We start from the raw sequence: 20,503 nt of genomic DNA, 5'->3' as shown, positions 1-20,503 counted from the left end.
GAGTAACTGGATAGATCAATTCCACTTGGCAATAATAGTCGAGGAGAATATTGACATTGATAATCAGAAAGATCCAGTGAAGTCGGAAACAGATATCCCAATTTTAGAAGGCGCCCAAAATTCAGAAACTGAAATTCAGAGGAAAGCCAGGGAGGTCAGAAGTAAAGAAGTAATGAAATTTTATGAGAATGCTGAGGATAAAAGAATCGCGGAGAAACGAAAACTCGGAGGCATCAGAAGATTAGAGGCGGATAAATAGTAAAAATGATTTTATAACTAGCCCTGAGATCTGAAGGAAAAAGAGTCTTTTCACAGAAGCACCCGAGAGTGAAAGTATTATCAATCTCCTTCGAAGATTTTTTCGATCGTCTGGAAGCCGCATTTGTAAAAACAGCTAACATATTCTTCGAGCGGTACATATTATTGAGCCGAAAACAAAAGGACAGAGAGTCCTTTGAACAGTTCTGGGCAGCAATTTCTGAGTTGACTAGAACCTGTCAAATCGAGTTAAATGCCGAACAACAAGACGTTTTTATCTTAAATATGGGAAATTGCAATCCCCAATGGAGGCTTCTGTCAGAAACTTTAAATCCAGTGGATGCTTTAAATTAGGCAATACTCGACAAAAAGGGTTAATTTAATCACCAAAAATTAAGCAATTTGACGAAGGCCAACAACAGCTCCAGTAATAACGGCAAGATGTACAAAAACTTTAATATTGTAAAAAGAGAACCAAGCCTGAACATAAAAAAATCAAACTCGTGTATGAAATGTGGAAACGCCTGTACCAAAAGACACTTAAACGTTTGCCCAGCAAAGGACATCATTTGTAATGTTTATAATTACAAGGGACTTTTGGCAGATTCTGTAAATCAAAATCTAAAAAACCGACTGTAAATAGGGTAGATGAAAAAGTAAATAATCAGAATTGTCAATTTTCCCCGTCGGAACCACAATAGAGCTATAAAAATGTCAGCCAACCAGGTCAATTTTTTGAAACGAAACGTCCTCCACGAATTAAAATTAAGAGATTCTTCGTTGGAAATACTTCCTGTTGACGAGAAAACACGAGCACTCTATTGTTGATTCACCAACGATACTATCAACAAAACTGGAAAGATCGTGGATCCAATTCGACCTAACGGATTGATTTTTGTGGAAACCCTTTTTTTAAATACGTCGAGTTATAAGAGGAGCTTTTTAGAGAATGACAATCTGCCAAGAATCGGCGTAGAAATCGCTCAAAAGCAATGTCTCCTTCCAGGCAACAACGGCTCACCCCCAGACAAGTATAATTCAAACTTTCACACGAATTTAACTTTAAAATTGTACAAACAATTTAAAGCGTTTATATGAGAATTGGAAAAAATTCATTGAAAAGAAAAATTACAAATTTCACTACAAATTTCACTCACCTTTTAAACCAATCCAAACCAAGGGTAGAAGGGCACCCTTCATTTTTTTTAGAAAATGTGAATGCAGAATTGAAAAAAAAATAGAATAAGAAGGGCACATCGTCAAAAATGAAAATACGACAAAGATTACCCTATAAGCAGCGCAATAGTCGTCACTCGGGAAAAAGACGATGCAAAAAAATTAGTTCAAAGATGCTAAACGATCAAAATTTTAAAAATAAATACTAAATGCCGAACATACATGAATTGATCGACTAAATTGCGTTACAACTGTCAAACAAAAAAACTGGGGGCTGTGTGGTTTAGTAGTTTGGATCTGCAAAACGCATACAGTCAACTAAAACTATGCGACAACACAAGCAAGCAAGGTAACTTTAGTATTGTGTGAGGGGAAACTACTGGGACGTACCGCTTCTTACCGGATTTTATGGTTTGGGACACATGCCAAACGAATTTCAACGAGTAATGGGTTCCCTTTTAAGGAGTACAACTTTTCCAAATTGTAACGATGACGATATCTTAATTGCCTCAAAAGGCTCTCTGGAAGAACATCGAGACATCCTAATGAAAATTTTGAATATCTTAAAAATCAAGAACATGGCAGTCAAATGGGAAAAAATTGCCTTTTTCCAAAAAGATATCGAATGGTTGGGCTTCACAATTTCGAATACAGCAGTAAAACCATTGGGTGGGAAAGCCGATTCAATAAAAACCTCCCGAAACCGAAAAACGTTTCAGAACTAAGGTCTTTCTTCGGATCAATAAATCAGTACATGAACTTCCTATCTAGTTTATCTACACTGTGCGCTCCTTTAAGACCCTTTTCAAACAACAAATGAATCTAACGTTGGAACGATTCCCACACCTCGGCTTTCCAAGACTTAAGAACTCGAATTGTCAACATTACCGAGAATAACCATTTCGATATAAAAACACCTTCAAGATTGACAACAGACGCATCTCACAACGGATTAGGATCTACTTTCGAACAATGGGACGGTGAAACGTGGATAACTATTGCCTTTGCTTTGAGATTTTTAAACACTCATGAAATGAAATATTCAACTAATGAACTTGAAATGTTAGGAATAGTCTGGGAAACAAAACACTTTAAGAATTACTTGTACGGTTCTGAGTTTGAAATCGTGACCGACCATGAGGCCCTAAAAATAGACATATATCGGGTAAAAAGAGGGATTCATAGATCTACTGTCGAGGATACGTTTGGAAAAGCTCTCCGTTCATCACATAACGACAACGAATTCGTGGTTGCAACAATCAACAACATTACCGACAATTTATGTGCAAATACTATGTGTACAAAGAAGAATTGTGAAAAGAACAACACGTCATTAAAGAATCCAGTAGAAGCTAAAATTGTATATAAAATAACAAAGTTGGATAATAAAAATCAAACAGTCGGAATTAAAGAAAGATTACTTCTCATCAAACAGTCGTTATTCGCGAATATTCGGAATTACTTCACTGAAACAATTAAAATTTGCAATACAAATCACTCGCAATTAGAGTCTTGCACAAACAGTTGCATTTGGCTATAACTTTGAACATTCAATTTCGGACAATTTTTACTTTCAGAGAGCTTATTTCTTTTTACTTATACCCTCTTTATTAAACTCACTTCCTGAACTAAATCCAAAAATAAAGACTAACTTAAGAACTGCATTTCATAATTCAGCTTCTATTGAAAAGTTATCAGTCATTACAGATAACCAAGGAATCTCTATTAAATTCGATAACGACTTTATGTCCCGAATTCATAAAACCTTACTTTCTAAATACAAAGGGGACCTGATCTTACCCGTTATCATTCACAGACCATTGCTCTAATAAATTAATCCAACTTATAACGAATGAGGATAAACTTTTAACAGAAGTAAAACCGGCAGTGAAAAACAAGACTCTAATGGATAAGTTTGGAGCTTACTTAAAAACCTTTCAAAAAGACATGCATTTGAAAGATGGGTTACTATTTAACGATAAACAATTAATCGTTCCGGCAGATCTAAGATCCCCATTTATGAGTTTGTTACACGAAGCACACCCCAGAAAATCGGTATGAAGGCATTGGCAGAAAATATTTGGTGCGGCATTTGAACAGAGAAATCTACTACCACGGAAAAAATTGCTCTCAATGTCTAAAAGCCAGTAAGAACTTAAAAGCTATTTTGATTCGGCAAAAAAGGCAGAAACTACTGGAACTTACAAAACCGAACGACGAAGTCAGTTTAAACTTACCTGTTCCCCTGGATAATAATTGGGGCACTTCGAAATACCTATTACTCTGTATAGATAGATTTACAAAATTTACTTCGGCGAAAGTTGTAAATAACATCTCCACCGCGTCAACTCTTTCCTTTTTGACTGATTACTGCAACTGAACGGGCTTCCAATTCAATTAGAAAAAACCAAGCGTCATGTTTCTCATCAAATGATTTTAGAAAATTTCTGTGAGAAAAACAGTATCAACTTATTCTTATGCACCGTGGGGAATCACAGATCCAATGGAGTTGTTGAACGCCTTAATTACACGGTGAAAGCGAAACTTATGGCGATGTATTTTAACGAACCTAAACCAACGATGAATTCAACTATTGATAAAATCATTTGGAACCTCCGCTCGACAAAACAACCATCCATTGGATGTACACCGTTTTTGAAACACTTGAACAGATCTCCAAACTTTTTTTGGAAAAGCCTTGTCTCAAACGCAATTGTTTCATATAAAGGGAAGTCAATCATGGCAAAGACAAGAGCCAACGATAGGGGAGCCAACGATGACGCTGAGGACGGCTACTTAGACGAGACAAAATCAGACAAAAAAGGCTATGAGAATGACCCTACGGACAAACCAACTCCAGTTGCAATAAGAGCTCCTCAGTCGAACCCCTTCTTTCAAGGAGGTAACTGGTTTAGAAGTACTGTTATTAGGAAAGACAGAAAACCATGTTTTAAGTCCTTAACGGAAAAACACTATCAGACACTGATCACACAGTAACACTCAACAACTGGCACATCCCCAGAAGATCAGACCTCGCCTTCAAGATAAAACTACCAATGGCTCCGAATAAATTTGCAAGTAGATCGAACACCTTAGTTAACGTTGATGATTTAGCAGGAAAAAAGACAATCTCCAGCTAAGAGACTGGATTGAAACATTGCGGGACCTTCTATCTCTTCTAGAAGAACCTTAGAGACTTCAACTGCTAAGAGACGAAAAGCTCAGACGTTCCCGTCAAAAGGTTTCCCTTTTTCTGCTTCAGAATCTACGTCCACGTTAGACTTAGACCATTGAGATAAAATCTTAAAACATTACCTAGGCTAGAACTCAGGTGTAAAATCGGATTCACAACCTATGATTCTTGAAAGTTCTTTAAACTTTTTAAGACGACTGTCAACGGACGACCAGGAATCCTCCGGAAAAACCACTCTACCTTTGGGCACGATTGACTACCCAATTCACAATGAGAGCTCTGCAGGAAAACCGGCCGAGGCTACACAGATTGTCCCTTCGTGTAGCTATTCTAGACCTCGACGAAACCCTGGCTTCCTAAATTTTACGGTGAAAGAAGAGTTGTGGAAAAAGTTGCTTAATTGGAAGAAGTACATTTGGTGGAGGATTCGGACATAGAGCCTCTAATCTTATTTATGCCTGCGACAAAATAACCCGCTAAACAACTTCGTGGACAATTCCAATGGAATTCACCGTCATCATTTCTGACTCCATTGGGAATTTTCAGCCCAAGCGGTCCTTAGTCGACTAGACTGCTCAATGCTCAACAATAACCCCGTTAACTGTGGAGCCCCAACTAGTAGTCTTTTGCTCAATGAAGATTGAGTCCCAACTTAACGAGACACAGCCAGATATCGAGATTTCATCAATTATAGACTCACAGACAAGAATTGAGGCGGACAATTTTCATAAAAACTTTAACGAAAACTAATCAAAACTTTTCAACTCGTTTTATTTTAATTACATGGATTAGTCATTTTGTGGCGGCAAAATTAGTTTTAACTAGTGCTACGGTGATCAAAAGTTTTGTCATTTTGTCATATCTTTTGGGTAGTGTAATTTTTTTTTCCTTGTACGAACTAGAATTTAGTTAATTAGTCATATCCAATTGATAATTTGTGTATATATAAAACTTTTTACATAACTCCAGTTGTACAGTAAACTTAATCTTGTCTGTATATATCTGTATCAATTGTCTTTGGCCTGTAAATTATTACCATATGCATCTCCGTGTACACTTGCATACCTTCTTTATATTCCATGGTGTGCAGTAATTAGGATACTTTTTGTTTTTAACTTCGTTACCCGTGGTGTGAAGGCAGAAAAGAGTTTGTTCGTAATTGAGCTACTTTGTTTATTTGCAGACACAAAGTTTTCCTGCTCTGGGGAATGTTATGACTGTTTTAACAATAGATTAGTTAGTCTTAGTTTACCAGTGGTGTTTGCGCATTTCTTATTGGATGACTGATTTTTTCTTTTCTTTCGACCGAAATCTGTTTCAATTAAAAGTTATTTCCAAGCCGCAAAAGAAATTGTATTCGAGATTTAGCAGCGTCAACAGTAGTAGTAGTAGTAGCAGATGCGGATTTAGGGGGGTGCGGAGGAGCGGAGGTTCTCTCTTTTCTTAAGGACTTGACCCCTTCACCAAACAAAGGGTCCCACCTTTGTATTTATTTATAAATTTCATTTTCGGCCGACCAAGCAAAAAATTCGAAAATTTTTATGATGTCCCCTTTGGCTCCAATATACACAATTTTTAAAGAAGACCATGCGCCGAAAAAACGCGCGTCAAAATTATCCAAAACAGTTCCAAAAAATGTCTTTTTTGTGTTCTGGAAGCGCTCAGAAAATCAATTTAGTCGCCAAAAAAAATGTTGAAAAAATTTTAGAATTTTTTTGAAACCCCCCTGGAGAAATTCCTAGATCCGCCACTGGGTTTGTTTGTCATTTTCTTGATAGTGAGCGCCGTACATAATCGTTGTTTTTAAACATAATCTTTCTTTTATCAAAAACAAAAGAAAAAATGAACTTGTTGACCTTTTCCCACATTTGACTTTCTGCATCAGCATACTGTTACTCAGGGGCGGATCTAGGATTTTCTCGGGTGAGGGGCTTTCAAAAAAATTGTTAAGTGTTTTCAACATTTTTTCGGCCAACCAATATGATTTTCTGAGCGCTCCCAGAACACAATAAAGACCCTTTTTGGAAATTTTGACGAGAGTTTTTTCGGCGCGGTCCCTTTCAAAAATAGTATATATTTGAGCCAAAGGCGATATCATGAAAAATTTTAGCTTGGTCAGCCCAAATTGAATGTCATAAAAAAATACAAAAGCGGGACTCTTTGGTTAGTGAAGGGGCCAAATCCTTAAGAAAAATTTGTCGACCTTTTTTTAGATCGACCAAATTGATTATCGGAGCTCTCCTAAAGTACTAAAAAGACGCTGTTTTGGCCAAATTTTCTTCAGAAAAAAACCGGTCAAAAAAGCCATTTTGGGCATTTTTTGGAAAATTTCGACATGAAAAAAGCGTTTTTTTTGGCGCGCGTTAGTATTTAAGTTAGTATTTATTGGCGCCGAAGGCGCCCTTAGAACAATTTTTGGGTCCGTCGCCAAAATTTCTTTTGGGTCGGCAAAGGGTCGGATCCCTGAAAGAAAGAAGGCGAACGCTCCCCGCCCCTTAAACCCCCCCACCCCCCTAAATCCGCCCCTGAAAATATCTGAAGAAAAACTTTTAGTAAAGTCTTTTTTGCAAAAAGAATAGTCGGTCAATGAAAAACGAGCACAAACAGTTATTATGCAAAAAAATCCTGATCGGGTTGAGAGAGGGACGCAAAAGTAAATAAGTACAAACTACCAACGGCCCTATAAAAGAATAAAATTGTTTCTGTTTTCTATATCAGCTTAAAATTACCCAAATGTAGAGTGAATTTTGTAAATGTTTCATCATTATCGATTGAAAGAGGGCTTTAATATGAAACTTCGCTGGTTCCCATTTGGCGTTTATTTGTGGTACCTGAACCTATGATTTTGCGGGGGCAAAAAAAATATAAATAAAAAGCTGAGGATCATGTTAACTATCCCCCCCCCCTTAGTACCTTGTAAAGAATCCCCCCCCCCCCTATTAAAACACATTTAATCTATGCTCAACTGGTTTGGTTTTGTATTTCTCAGAAATGTGTATGTGTTCTGTCGCATTCCATTTGGTTGACGTTATTTCAATTCGCATTCCTCTTGGTTGACGTTATTTCAATAAATTTCATAGATTAGAATGACAAGACCCTGACCCAGAAGCTTATTTTCAAGTGTACCTGATTCGTTTCTTACTTAACATCCACTATTTCGTGGAACAGCAAGGTCTCGATTGCTTTCGCATCTCCTCTCGAGAACATCTTGATGAAACAAGGCTAAAAACTGTTTCTCACAGCATCATCTCTGGCCTCTTTGGAAGCGCCATACATCTGCATTTCAGGTGACCACATGAAAATCTAAAAATTTATTGACCAAAGTTTGAGGGAATTCGTTACGACAGAAGAACCAAATGACAGAACGTCATAAAAATCAATCAGCCGTCAGTATTGAAAAAATTGAAAGAAAAAATCACATTTCAGTCAGAGTTTTACACAATTGTAATTCATTTGACTGGCGAGATAATTTCGGCCATTTGTGCCTTTATGTCGTAAGAGGAGGCGGAGTAATAAGCAGAATGGTCCAACTGCAGAATGGGTCCATGAGCAGAAAAACAGAAAAATATTGACTTATATTGGTTTATACGGGCTAATTGATGAAACAATTATTAGAACCGTCAAAAAATACCAAGAAAACGAATAATTTATGCATGAACTGACTAATTTTATAAGGTTTTTGATTGAATTTTTCTTTAAATCTTGGTTAAATTGCTCAAACTATGCATAAAATGTTCGTTGCTTTGCTATTATTGACAATTCTAAGAATTTTTTACCGATTAGCTTATAGAAGTTGACATTTCTCTATTTTTCTGCTCTTGGACCTATTCTGCTCTTTGACCATTCTGCTTATCGACTGGCCATTGTCGTAAGAATAGCTTCTAAACCGTTTAAAACAGGGGCGTTCAACAGTGCCGAAGTACAACAGTGCCGCAGCGCAGCCTGTATTTACACAGCCGCGTATTCATGGACTTATGGCGATGTATTTAACGAACCTAAACCAACAATGAATTCAGCCATTGATAAAATCATTTGGAACCTCCGCTCTACAAAACAACCATCCATTGGATGTACACCGTCTCTAAAACACTTTAACAGATCTCTAAACTTTTTTGGAAAAGCCTTGTCTCAAACGCAATTGTTTTATATAAAGGGAAGTCGATCATGGCAAAGACAAGAGCCAACGATGGGGGAGCCAACGATGACGCTGAGGACGGCTACTTAGACGAGACAAAATCAGACAAAAAAGGCTATGAGTGACCCTAGGGACAAACCATCTCCAGTTGCAATAAGAGCTCCTCAGTCGAACCCCTTCTTTCAAGGAGGTAACTGGTATAGAAATACTGTTATTAGGAAAGACAAAAAACCGTGTTTTAAGTCCTTAATGGAAAAAAACTATCAGACACTGATCACACAGTAACACTCGACAACGGGCACATCCTCAGAAAATCAGACCTCGCCTTCAAGATAAAACAACCAATGGCTCCAAATAAATTTTCTAAATTTTTCCGTAATTGATAAAATCATTTGAAGCCTCAGCTCTACGAAACAACCATCCATTGGATGTGCACCGTTTCTAAAACACTTTAACAGATCTCCAAACTTTTTTGGAAAAGCCTTGTCTCAAACGCAATTGTTTTATATAAAGGGAAGTCGATCATGGCAAAGACAAGAGCCAACGATGGGGGAGCCATCGATAACGCTGAGGAAGGCTACTTAGAGGAGACAAAATCAGACAAAAAGGCTAAGAGTGACCCTACGGACAAACCATCTCCAGTTGCAATAAGAGCTCCTCAGTCGAACCCCTTCTTTCAAGGAGGTAACTGGTTTAGAAATATTGTTATTAGGAAAGACTGAAAACCATGTTTTAAGTCCTTAACGGAAAAACACTATCAGACACTGATCACACAGTAACACTCAACAACTGGCACATCCCCAGAAGATCAGACCTCGCCTTCAAGATAAAACTACCAATGGCTCCGAATAAATTTGCAAGTAGATCGAACATCTTAGTTAACGTTGATGATTTAGCAGGAAAAAAAACAATCTCCAGCTGGTGACTGGACTGAAACATTGCGGGACCTTCCTCTTCTAGAATAACCTTGAAGACTTCAACTGCTAAGAGACGAAAATCTCAGACGTTCCCGTCAAAATTCTTCCCTTTTTTTGCTTCAGAATCTACGTCCACGTTAGACTTAGACCATTGAGATAACATCTTAAAACATTACCTAGGCTAGAACCTAGGTGTAAAATCGGATTCACAACCTATCACTCTTGAAAGTTCTTTAAATTTTTTAGGACGACTGTTAACGGACGACCTGGAACCCTCTGGAAATACCACTCTACCTTTGGGCACAAACGACTACCCAATCCACATCGAGAGCTCTCCAGAAAAACCGGCCGAAGCTACACAGATTGCCCCTTTGTGTAGCTATTCTAGATCTCGACGAAACCTTGGCTTCCCAAATTTTACGGTGAAAGAAAAGTTGTGGTCAAAGTTGCTTAATTGGAAGAAGTACACTTGGTGGAGGATTCGGACAAAGAGCCTCTAATCTTATTTATGCCTGCGACAAAATCACCCGCTAAACAACTTCAAGGACAATTCCAATGGAATTCACCGTCATCTTTTCTGACTCCATTTTCAGCCCAAGCGGTCCTTAGTCGACTAGATTGCTCAATGCTCAAGAACAAACCCGTTAACTGTGGAGCCCCAACTAGTAGTCCTTTGCTCAATGAAGATTGGGTCCCAACTTAACGAGACACAGCCAGATATCGAGATTTCATCAATTATAGACTCAGAGACAAGAATTGGGGCGGACAGTTTTCATAAAAACTTTAACGAAAACTAATCAAAACTTTTCATCTCGTTTTATTTTAATTACATGGATTAGTCAATTTGTGGCGGCTAAATTAGTTTTACTTAGTGCTACGGTGATCAAAAGTTTTGTCATTTTGTCATAACTTTTGGGTAGTGTACAGTTTTTTTTCCTTTTACCGAATTGGAATTTAGTTATTAGTCTTATCCAATGGATAATTTGTGTTTACATAAAATTTTTTACATAACCCCAACTGTACAGTAAACTTAATCTTGTCTGTATATGTCTGTATAAATTGTATGTGGCCTGTAAATTATTACCATATGCATCTCCGTGTACACTTGCATACCTTCTTTATATTCCATGGTGTGCAGTAATTAGGATACTTTTTGTTTTTAACTTCGTTACCCGTGGTGTGAAGGCAGAAAAGAGTTTGTTCGTAATTGAGCTACTTTGTTTATTTGCAGACACAAAGTTTTCCTGCTCTGGGGAATGTTATGACTGTGCTCTTAATTCATAATAATCTTGACTTTTTGTTCTTAATTAAATTCCTGCTTGTCACGTCTGTTCGAAGTTTTTTGGACTTCGCATCACTTTTCGATTGAAATAAAGAAAAGCTGTTTTAATTCAAACATTTTATTTTATTCTTTTTAACAATAGATTAGTTAGTCTTAGTTTACCAGTGGTGTTTGCGCATTCCTTATTGGATGACTGATTTCTTCTTTTCTTTCGACCGAAATCTGGTTCAATTAAAAGTTATTTCCAAGCCGCAAAAGAAATTGTATTATAGACTTAGCAGCGTCAACAGTTGTAGTAGTAGTATTAGATGCGAATTTAGGGGGGTGCTGAGGAGCGGAGGTTCTCTCCTTTCTTAAGGGCATGACCCCTTCACCAAACAAAGGGTCCCGCCTTTGTAATTTTTTATAACTTTCATTTTCGGCCGACCAAGCTAAAAGATTGAAAATTTTTATAATGTTGCCTTTGGCTCCAATACACACAATTTTTAAAGAGGACCGTACGCCGAAGAAACGCGCGTCAAAATTATCCAAAAAAATTCCAAAAAAGGTCTTTTTTGTATTTTGGGAGCGCTCAGAAAATCAATTTAGTCGGCCGAAAAAATGTTGAAAAAATTTTAGAACTTTTTCGAAACCCCCACGAGAAACTCCTAGATCCACCACTGGGTTTCTTTGTCAGTTTGTTGATAGTGAGCGCCGTACATAATCGTTGTTTTTGAACATAATCTTTGTTTTATCAAAATTAAATGAAAAAATGAACTTGTTGACCTTATCCCACATTTGACGTTTTGCATCAGCATACTATTACTCAGGGGCGGATCTAGGATTTTCTCGAATGAGGGGCTTTCAAAAAAATTGTTAAGTATCTTCAACATTTTTCCGGCCAACCAAATTGATTTTCTGAGCGCTCCCAGAACACAAAAAAGACCCTTTTTGGAAATTTTGACAAGAGTTTTTTCGGCGCGCGGTTCTTTTTAAAATTAGTATATACTTGAGCCAAAGGCGATATCATAAAAATTTTTCGCTTGGTCAGCCGAAATTGAATGTCATAAAATAATACAAAGGCGGGACCCTTTGGTTGGTGAAGGGGCCAAATCCTTAAGAATATTTTGACGACCTTTTTTTAGATCGACCAAACTGATTATCGGAGCTCTCCTAAAGCACTAAAAAGACGCTGTTTTGGCCAAATTTTCTACAAAAAAAAACAGGTCAAAAAACTTGACAAAAAAATCGCGTTTTTTTTTTTGGCGCGCGCTCCTCCTCAAAGTTAGTATTTATTGGCGCCGAAGGCGCCTTTTGATCAATTTTGGGGTCCGTCACCAAAAATGAATTTCTTTTGAGTCGGCAAAGGGTCGGATCCCTGAGAGAAGGAAGGCAAACGCTCCCCAATCCTCCCCCCCCCCCCCCTAAATCCGCCCCTGAATATAACTGAAGAAAAACTTTTAGTAAAATCCATTTTGCAAAAAGTGTAGTGGGTCAATGAAAAACGAGCACAAACAGTTAATATGCAAAAAAAATCCTGTTCGGGTTGAGAGAGGGACGCAAAAGTAAAAAAGTACAAACTACCATTGGCCCTATCAAAGAATAAAATTGTTTTTGTTTGCTATATCAGCTTAAAATTAATCAAATGAAGAGTGAAATTTGTAAATATTTCATCAATATCGATTGAAAGGGCTTCAATATGAAATTTCGCTCGTTCCCATTTGGCGTTTATTTGTGGTACCTGAACCTATGATTTTGCGGGGCAAAAAAATTATAAATAAAAATCTAAGGATCATGTTAACTATCCCCCCCCCCCTATAGTACCTTTTGTAAAGAATCACCCCCCCCCCCTTTTTAAAACACATTTAATCTATGCTCAACTGGTTTGGTTTTGTATTTCTCAGAAGTGTGTATATGTTCTGTCGCTTTCCTATTGGTTGACGTTATTTCAATTCGCATTCCTTTTGGTTGACGTTACTTCAATAAGTTTCATCAAAACCTTGTTAACTATTTCTCACCCTATTGCCTTATTGCAATAGGGGGTGGGGGGAATAGTTAACATGATCCAAAGCTAAAACAGTCGAATACCATATATCTTCATATTTCGTAGTCAGATCAGAATGACAAGAATCTGACCCAGAAACTTATTTTCAAGTGTACCTGACTCATCTCTTGCTTAACATCCACTATTTCGTGGAACAGTAAGGTCTCGATTGCTTTCGGATCTCCTCTCGAGAACATCTCAATGAAACAAGGCCAAAAACTATTTCTCACAGCATCATCTCTGGCCTCTTTGGAAGCGCCATACATCTGCATTTCAGGTGACCACATGATTATCTAACAATTTATTGGCCAAACTTTGAGGGAAATTGTTACGACAGAAGAACCAAATGACAGAAAAACATAAAAATCAATCAGCCGTCAGTATTGAAAAAGTTGAAAGAAAAATCACATTTCAGTCAGAGTTTTACACAATTTAAAGTCATTTGACTGGCGAAAAAATTTCGACCGTTTGTGCCTTCATGCCGTAAGAGGAAGCGGAGCAAAAAACAGAATGGTCCAACCCCAGAATGGGTCCATGAGCAGAAAAACAGAAAAATATTGACTTAAATTGGTTTATATGGGCTAATTGACAAAACAATTATTAGAATCGTCAAAAAATACCAAAAAAAACGATTAATTTATGCATGAATTGACTAATTTCTGAAGGTTTCGATTCGTCTGAAGTCATATCCAATAGATAATTTGTGTATAGATAAATTTTTGTACATAACCCCAATTGTACAGTAAACTTAATCTTGTCTGTATATATCTGTATGAATTGTATGTGGCCTGTAAATTATTACCAAATGCATCTCCGTGTACACTTGTATACCTTCTTTATATTCCATGGTGTGCAGTAAGTAGGTTACTTTTTGTTTTTTAACTTCGTTACCTGTGGGGTGAAGGCGGAAAAGAGTTTGTTCGTAATTGAGCTACTTTGCTTATTTGCAGACACAAAGTTTTCCTGCTTTGGGGAATGTTACGACTGTGCTCTTATTTCTTTATAAACTTGACTTTTTGTTCTTAATTAAATTCCTGCTTGCCACGTCTATTCGAAGTTTTTTGGACTTCGCATCACTTTTCGATTGAAATAAAGAAAAGCAGTTTTGATTCAAACATCCTATTTTATTCTTTTTAACAATAGATTAGTTAGTCTTAGTTTACCAGTGGTGTTTGCGCATTTCTTATTGGATGACTGATTTTTTCTTTTCTTTCGACCGAAATCTGTTTCAATTAAAAGTTATTTCCAAGCCGCAAAAGAAATTGTATTCGAGACTTAGCAGCGTCAACAGTAGTAGTAGTAGTAGTAATAGATGCGAATTTAGGGGGTTGCGGAGGAGCGGAGGTTCTCTCCTTTCTTAAGGGCATGACCCCTTCACCAAACAAAGGGTCCCGCCTTTGTATTTTTTTATAACTTTCATTTTCGGCCGACCAAGCTAAAAATTTGAAAATTTTTATAATGTCGCCTTTGGCTCCAATATACACAATTTTTAAAGAGGACCGTGCGCCGAAAAAACGCTAGTCAAAATTATCCAAAAAAAATCCAAAAAAAAGTCTTTTTTATATTCTGGGAGCGCTCAGAAAATCAATTTAGTCGGCCGAAAAAATGTGGAAAAAAATTTAGATTTTTTTTAAAACCCCCCTCGAGAAATTCCTAGATCCGCCACTGGGTTTCTTTGTCATTTTGTTGATAGTGAGCGCCGTACATAATCGTTGTTTTTGAACATAATCTTTGTTTTATCAAAATTAAATGAAAAAATGAACTTGTTGACCTTTTCCCACATTTGACTTTTTGCATCAGCATACTATTACTCAGGGGCGGATCTAGGTTTTTCTCGAGTGAGGGGCTTTCAAAAAAATTGCTAAGTGTTTTCAACATTTTTTCGGCCAACCAAATTGATTTTCTGAGCGCTCCCAGAACACAATAAAGACACTTTTTGAAAATTTTGACGAGAGTTTTTTCGGCGCGCGGTTCCTTTTAAAAATAGTATATATTTGAGCCAAAGGCGATATCATAAAAACTTTTAGCTTGGTCGGCGGAAATTGAATGTCATAAAATAATACAAAGGCGGGACCCTTTGGTTGGTGAAGGGGCCAAATCCTTAAGAAAATTTTGACGACGTTTTTTTAGATCGACCAAATAGATTTTCGGAGCTCTCCTGAAGCACTAAAAAGACGCTGTTTTGGCCAAATTTTCTACAAAAAAAAAACAGGTCAAAAAAGCCATTTTGGGCACTTTTGGAAAATTTTGACAAAAAAATCATGTTTTTTTTGGCGCGCGCTCCCCCTCAAAGTTAGTATTTATTGGCGCCGAAGGCGCCTTCAGAACAATTTTGAGAACCGTCACCAAAAATGGATTTCTTTTGGGTCGGCAAAGGATCGAATCCCTGAGAGAAAGAAAACAAACGCTCCCCGCCCCTCCCCCCCCCCCCCACGAGCACAAACAGTTAATTTGCAAAAAAATCCTGTTTGGGCGGAGAGAGGGACGCAAAAGTAAATAAGTACAAACTACCATTGGCCCTATCAAAGAATAAAATTGTTTTTGTTTGCTATATCAGCTTAAAATTACCCAAATGTAGAGTGAAATTTGTAAATGTTTCATCAATATCGATTGAAAGGGCTTTAATATGAATTTTCGCTCGTTCCCATTTGGCGTTTATTTGTGGTACCTGAACCTATGATTTTGCGGGGGCAAAAAAATTATAAATAAAAAGCTAAGGATCATGTTAACTATTCCCCCCCCCCCCCGCTCCCTATAGTGTCTTGTAAAGAATCCCCCCCCCCCCTATAAAAACACATTTAATCTATGCTCAACTGGTTTGGTTTGTACTCAGAAATGTGTGTGTGTGTTCTGTCGCATTCCTATTGGTTGACGTTATTTCAATTCGCATTCCTATTGGTTGACGTTATTTCAATAAATTTCATCCAAACCTTGTTAACTATTTCCCACCCTATTGCCTTATTGCAATAGGGGGTGGGGGGGGGGGGGGGGAATAGTTAACATGATCCAAAGCTAAAACAGTCAAATACCATATATCTTCCTATTTCGTGGTCAGATCAGAATGACAAGACCCTGACCCAGAAGCTTATTTTCAAGTGTACCTGATTCATCTCTTGCTTAACATCCACTATTTCGTGGAACAGCAAGGTCTCGATTGCTTTCGCATCTCCTCTCGAGAACATCTTGATGAAGCAAGGCCAAAAACTATTTCTCACAGCATCATCTCTGGCCTCTTTGGAAGCGCCAGACATCTGCATTTCAGGTGACCACATGACAATCTAACAAACTAATGGCCAAAGTTTGAGGGAATTCGTTACGACAGAAGAACCAAATGACAGAAAGTCATAAAAATCAATCAGCCGTCAGTATTGAAAAAATTGAAAGAAAAAATCACACTTCAGTCAGAGTTTTACACAATTTAAAGTCATTTGACTGGCGAGAAAATTTCGGCCATTTGTGCCTTTATGCCGTAAGAGGAGGCGGAACAATAAGCTGAATGGTCCAATTGCAGAATGGGTCCATGAGCAGAAAAACAGAAAAATATTGACTTATATTGGTTTATGCGGGCTAATTGATAAAACAATTATTAGAATCGTCAAAAAATACCAAGAAAACGAATAATTTATGAGTGAATTGACTAATTTCTGTAAGGTTTTTGATTGAATTTTTTTTAATAAATTTTTGATTAAATTGCTCAAATTATGCATAAAATGTTCGTTGCTTTGCTATTATTGACATTTCTGATAATTATTTCACCGATTAGCTTATAGAAGTTGACGTTTTTCTATTTTTCTGCTCTTGGACCTATTCTGCTCTTAGAGTATTCTGCTTATTGACTGGCCATCGCCGTAAGAATAGCTTCTAACCCGTTTAAAACGGGGCGTTCAACAGTGCCGAAGTACAACAATGCCGGAGTGCAGCCTGTATTTAGACAACCGCGTATTCATACTCGTCAGTATTTAGACAAATACTGTATCAACCAATCAGAATCGAGAAAAGACATAAATAATCCAAAATAAATTATAATTATTTATTAATTTCTTCTTTGTCTCAATTCTGATTGGTTGAAACAGTATTTGTCTAAATACTGACGAGTCCGAATACGCGGTTGTCTAAATACTGCTTTGTAACCAACAGTGGCGAAAAAGGCGGGAAAATTTCAGAATACTTTTAACGCATTTTCTAAAGAGTGGGAAATTACTGACGCTAATTATCAACGAAATTGACTCCAATTTTGGCGCCAAAATGTCTGCAACTGCAAATTAAACATTTATTTTGGGGCCAAAAAGTCTAAAATGCAAATTTTCTCGCTCAAAATCTTTAGGTGTCACTTAAGATTATAAAGGTTGGCCGTTTAATTTTTAATTGCTGCACTTAATATGTTGAAACTTGGGGTCTTATGCACTTAACGGCCCAAATTCAAACTTTTTACATCGTAAGTTGGAAATTATGCGATCGAATTTGATTGGGTAATTTTAGCCAATCAAATTCAAGTTAGACGGTCAGGCATTCCGATCAACCTTTCCAGCAGATAAAAATATTAGCCAAATTTTCCGAAAAGATGGAACTTTGTAAAATAATCAAATTAATTTTGAGTTACTTGTGAAACCTTGCCCAGACATGGAAAACTTAATAAAATGGCTTGACAAAAAAATTCAAATTATTAATTCAGCTAATAACTTTATCTGCTTGAAACGGCAGAATATTAATTATTTCATTTGAAATGGCAGAAAATGTCGATGAAACTTGATTGGCTAATTAGCCAATCAAATTCAACTACAATAATTTCAGTTCAAGAGATGTAGAAATAATCATTTTGGGCCGTTTTGTGCATAAGACCCGAAACTTGTTCATATTTTCGGGAGTGCAGCCTGTATTTAGACAACCGCGTATTCATACTCGTCAGTATTTAGACAAACACTGTATCAACCAATCAGAATCGAGAAAAGACATAAATAATCCAAAATAAACAATAATTATTTATTAATTTCTTCTTTGTCTCGATTCTGATTGGTTGAAACAGTATTTGTCTAAAAAATGACGAGTCTGAATACGCGGATGTCTAAATACTGCTGTGTAACCATATTTTCAGCAATGTTGAACAAAGTTTTCTTTTTCGGCACTGTTGAACTATATTTTTTTCGGCACTGTTGTACTGCCCCTTTAAAACAAATGAGTGTCAATTAAACGGACTATCTGAGCTAAAGATATGCGATAGATTCAAATGCGTTAAAGGATTTACTTAAATAATTTTTTTCTTGAAGCATGATATATTTTTTTTGAGGAAAACAGTCTGTCAACACATTTGGTTGGGTTGCCGGATAGATTGATAGGTATATCAAAACACTTGAAAGGGTACATTGTCATGTAACCATTTCAGTTATAAGAACACAAGCTCCTTTAGCCTCGCCCCACTCAATCAGGGTGGGTATCTTCTGTGTATGAGGAATCCATGAAGCTGTGGTGATCTCAGAAACTAGACTAGATCGCATCGCAGCACTGTCTTTTAGGTCAAGCCAGGTCACCTGGTCAGGATTCAATTGGGTTAGAATAGTGCCACTTTTTTCACCTGAAAGCAATGCCTGAGCTTTAGTCAATATTGGGGGTATATATCTTGATGCCCCCTTAAATTAAGTTCACCTGTTATGTTTTCACCTCAAGATTTTAGTGTAATACAATTTAATTTAGTGAACCCCCCCCCCCCCATCAAATAAACGACAAATTTAACAATTTATTGGATAATTAGCCATTTTTGTCTGAAATTCTTAGTTCGTTCGAAAGGTATTGCTGAACTGAGCTCAAACTAAAAAAGATATTTCATCTGTAATTATTTTTTGTAAACTTTTTGGGATTAAAAAATTGCCAATTCAGCCAATTTGGGACAATTAACACGCAAACTATTTCGTACTATTAACGCGTAGGCGGCGATTCAGTGCTGATTTAAATTATCCAAATGAGTAAAATGCGTTTTTCTCAAATTGGGTTGGGTTGGCTTTAGGTGAAAAGTGATGAAGAGAAGACCAAAAACTTGCTTAGAATTTGAGCAGAATAAATATGGTGCAATTTTTTGCGAAATTCGAGCCTAAAGTTTCACCCCAAAACTGGAAAAAATTTTCTTTTTTCAGCCAAAAAAAAATGCCAAAAATACTTAGTCGATCATTAATATGACGATCTCAAATTGAACCATTGAGAAAAAGATAGTTTTTACTATATAAAATACCAATTTTTAAATTACAAAACAATTTTTAAACATTTTGTGCATTTTTTTTTGGAGATTATACCATGCTCAAAGTTTGTTGGGCTACATAAAAGGCTTACTTTAATAAAATCATGTCAGTATTCGATTAGGTAGTTTGGGCGTAAATTTTGACTGACTAAAAAATGATCCATTTTTGGGGTAAAATTTTAGGGCCGGTTTTCGAAAAAAAATTGCACCATATTTTTTCTGCTGAAATTCTTAAGCAAGTTTTCCCTTCATCATTATTTACTTAAAGTCAACCCAGTTTGAAAAAACGCGTTAGTTTATTCAACTTAATTTATTTCGATTTCACTCAAATTACAGCATTTTGATTGTTTTGTTTGAAAAGTCGCACGTTCAATTTGCGAAAAAGCGAAATTACCAAGTGAACTTTATCCTCCCTAACTCAATTTGGGAAAAAAAATTTCATATGGTCTTTTAATCCAACTATTATAATTCAATAACATTTGCACCAACGCAATAAATATAATTTTAGCAAGTAAGATTCACAACGAGCCAGCTCGTATCCAGGCCGAGATCCCTCCTCAATTTATAACCGCCTTATCGACCCTTTCCCCAAATTTTTTTGAAAATAAGAATCAATTATTAATTCATTATAACCGACTTTCTAAGACTTTTGTAGCCAGGCAATAATATTCTGATATAATTGATTATTTTCGATGGGACGGACGTTTTTCTAGTCAACCAGCCAATAGGTATAACCCGGAGAATGATTATTTAAGTTTACAAGAGCGCGTATAACCAGAGCCCATTAGGCTATGATTTACTTGCAAAAAGTGGCCTTGCAAATTGCAGTAAAATAGCTGATTGCTGGTCGCTATCACTATCAGAGCGCCAGGATGCCACTTCTTTATTCAACTTCAGAGCATATATCATGGTTCCCATGTAAGTTAATTTCACCAGGGTTTCCACCTCACGATTTACTTCAAAACAGTTATGCTTTCAGTAGGTTAATTTTTTTTAAATTCTCGTATTGAAACGAGACCCAGGTTAATCAGACTTCCATGTATAATCTATTAGTTTCAAGAAAAGAAGAAAATTTAAGATTTTTGAAGTTTATTTTTTTCAGACATTAGTTTCAAGAAAATCAAAAATTTTAAGATTTTTGAAGGTTATTTTTTTCAGTAATTTGAGGGCTTTTCAAGCTCTCCCAAAGCACTAACAAGTACCTGTTTTGGTCAAGTTTTCCGCACCGCGTTGAACAAAAAAAAATCAACAAAAAAAACTGCGTTTTTTTGGCGCGCGCTCCCCTCCTATAAG

General features: G+C 36.8%; 3 protein-coding genes across 6 annotated transcripts in view; 1 reads left to right on the top strand and 2 right to left on the bottom strand.

Moving 5' to 3' along the window:
• The window catches only part of LOC134839138 (transcription factor Dp-1-like), a 367,543-nt gene that overhangs the window by 98,791 nt on the left and 248,249 nt on the right, over positions 1–20,503 (top strand). The gene's annotated exons all lie outside the window — the stretch shown is intronic.
• The window catches only part of LOC134839139 (septin-2-like), a 411,571-nt gene that overhangs the window by 317,737 nt on the left and 73,331 nt on the right, over positions 1–20,503 (bottom strand). The window lies entirely within an intron of this gene.
• LOC134840178 (transient receptor potential cation channel subfamily M member 1-like) overlaps positions 1–20,503 on the bottom strand; it is a 54,213-nt gene that overhangs the window by 31,350 nt on the left and 2,360 nt on the right. Inside the window, exons 2-3 of the mRNA XM_063855891.1 lie at positions 18,357–18,553; positions 16,086–16,235 (exon numbers count right to left, since the gene is read on the bottom strand). Of these exons, the coding sequence (XP_063711961.1) occupies positions 16,086–16,235; positions 18,357–18,553 (347 nt within the window). The remainder of the gene's footprint in view (positions 1–16,085; positions 16,236–18,356; positions 18,554–20,503) is intronic.

Source organism: Symsagittifera roscoffensis, chromosome 2 (assembly GCF_963678635.1).
Source record: "Symsagittifera roscoffensis chromosome 2, txSymRosc1.1, whole genome shotgun sequence".
Classification (NCBI taxonomy): Eukaryota; Metazoa; Xenacoelomorpha; order Acoela; family Convolutidae; genus Symsagittifera; species Symsagittifera roscoffensis.
This window is presented reverse-complemented; position numbering and strand designations above follow the sequence as displayed.